This window comes from Pecten maximus, chromosome 1 (assembly GCF_902652985.1).
Source record: "Pecten maximus chromosome 1, xPecMax1.1, whole genome shotgun sequence".
NCBI lineage: Eukaryota > Metazoa > Mollusca > Bivalvia > Pectinida > Pectinidae > Pecten > Pecten maximus.
The window spans coordinates 54,492,522-54,494,687 of NC_047015.1; the positions used below are offsets into that span (position 1 = coordinate 54,492,522).

Genomic DNA, 2,166 nt, shown 5'->3' on the forward strand with positions numbered 1-2,166 from the left:
GAAAAGGGGTTTTTGGGGTTGGGGGGTTGGGGGTGGGGTTTGGGGGGGTTGGGTTGGGGTGTGGGTTGGGGGGTTTTGGTTGGGGTGGGGGGTTTGGGGTGTTTTTTGGGGGGTGGTTGGGGATTGGGGTTTTGGGGATGGTTGGGGTGTGGGTTTGGGTGTGGGTTGGGGGTGTGGTTTGGGGTGGGGGTTTGGGTGTGGGTTTGGGTTTGTTGGGTGGGGGTTTGGGTTTTTTTTGGGTTGGGGTTGGTGGGGGTTTGGGTTGGGTTGGGGGGGTTGGGGTGTTTGGTTGGGGTGTGGGTTGGGGGAGGGGGGGGGGGGTTGGTGGGGTGTGGGTTTTGGGTGTTGGTTGGGGTTTTGGGTGGGGGGGGTTTGGGGTTGGGTTTGGTGGTGGTTGGGGGGGGTTGGGTTTTTTGGTTGGGTTTGTGGGGGGGGTTTTGGGGGGGGTTGGGGTGTTGGTTGGGGGGTGTGGGTTGGGGGGTCGGGGGTTTGGGGGGTTTTGGTTGGGGCTGTGGGTTTTGGGGGTGTGGGTAATGGGTTGGGGGATAGTGGGTTGGGGATAGTGGGTTGGGGGATAGTGGGTTGGGGATAATGGGTTGGGTATAGTGGGTTGGGGATAGTGGGTTGGGGATAGTGGGTTGGGAATAGTGGGTTGGGAATAGTGGGTTAGGGATAGTGGGTTGGGGATAATGGGTTGGGAATAGTGGGCTGGGGGATAGTGGGTTGGGGATAGTGGGTTGGGAATAGTGGGCTGGGGGATAGTGGGTTGGGGAAGTAGATTTGGGGATAGGGGATTGGGGTAGTGGGTTGGGGATAGTGGGTTGGGGGTAGTGGGTTGGGGATAGTGGGTTGGGGATAGTGGTTGGGGATAGTTGGTTGGGGGATAGTGGGTTGGGGATAGTGGGTTGGGGAAGTAGATTTGGGGATAGTGGGTTGGGGATAGTTGGTTGGGGATAATGGGTTGGGGATAGTGGGTTGGGGATAGTGGGTTGAGGGATAGTGGGTTGGGGGGGTAGTGGGTTGGGGATAGTGGGTTGGGGATAATGGGTTGGGGATAGTGGGTTGGGGATAGTTGGTTGGGGAAGTAGATTTGGGGATAGGGGATTGGGGGATAGTGGGTTGGGGGAGAGTGGGTTTGGGAATAGTGGGTTGGGGGGTAGTGGGTTGGGATAGTGGGTTGGGGGATAGTGGGTTGGGATAGTGGGTTGGGATAGTGGGCTGGGGAAGTAGATTTGGGGATAGTGGATTGGGGGATAGTGGGTTGGGATAGTGATCCGCCTTTTTCTTCTTTATGTAGATATCTGAGATATCCAGAATGCTGTTTGTCGTATAAACAATCTCCCTGTATTGAACCACAAGTAGAAACGGATTTTCTTTTATGTTTTCTACTAGAAAATAATCATTACAACATTTGGGATCTCTCTTCTCCCCTTTTCTTCATTGTCTTTTCTTTCTTCTATTAAGGAAACAAAATGTGACTAAACTTAACTTATTGTGACCTTAAATGTGTTTGTTTATTTATTTGATGGATTTATCGTCCGGTGAACAGCCAGAGTCACTTTAGACGGTGTCACCTTGTAGTAGTTGGTGACTACCTCACTGAACAATATACGGGAGGCTCGTCGCATGCCATCCAGAGCAATAAAAGTAAAGTACCTTGCCCAAGGACACAACTACGATAGCACAGATCGACCACCTCTCTGCTTCCTGAGACATACAAACCGACAAGGGTATGCACCTCGATCTTTACCTAAGGTACATGTACCCTGGCCAAGTCTAGAAGACGCTTTCTCCGGCGGAGCCCTGGTTTTATTATCTTCATATTTTTTAAAGGGTCTCATATGTTGATTGATGGTTTCGTTATCATGCCGATATTCCTTATTGCTATTTTTTCTATTAGTGTCACTCTAAGTAATTGTTTTCCCGTAACGCAGAATATCTGTAATATATCGTCAATTTTGTCAAGTTTTTTCATAATTGTTTTCTTAACTTGGAAGAACATGCTTGAACAAACTTTTCAAAGGAGAATAAAACCCAAATATATCTTTAGAAATTAGGAGAAATCCAAAGTAGGCATGTTAGCCATGATTTACACAGTAAAACAATACTACGCTTACCATGTAAAAAAAATAGATTAAAAACGTAAATTTATCCCCGTGTATAAAT

At 49.0% G+C, this 2,166-nt stretch overlaps 1 protein-coding gene across 1 annotated transcript; it reads right to left on the minus strand.

Annotated features, from left to right (window-relative positions):
* Positions 1-666: 666 nt before the first annotated feature.
* On the minus strand, positions 667-1,633 carry LOC117319369 (extensin-like). The gene is made up of 2 exons (XM_033874216.1): positions 1,596-1,633; positions 667-1,342 (listed from the first exon to the last, which is right to left on the minus strand). Exons 1-2 carry the CDS (start codon positions 1,631-1,633, stop codon positions 667-669), a joined length of 714 nt encoding a protein of 237 aa, XP_033730107.1.
* Positions 1,634-2,166: the final 533 nt, after the last annotated feature.

Coding starts and splice junctions, on each gene's coding strand:
- LOC117319369 (XM_033874216.1), bottom strand. CDS start 1,633: ATGGCATGCGACGAGCCTCCCGTATATTGTTCAGTGAG. Junction 1,343..1,595: donor CCCGTATATTGTTCAGTGAG/GTAGTCACCAAC, acceptor GGTTCAATACAG/GGAGATTGTTTATACGACAA.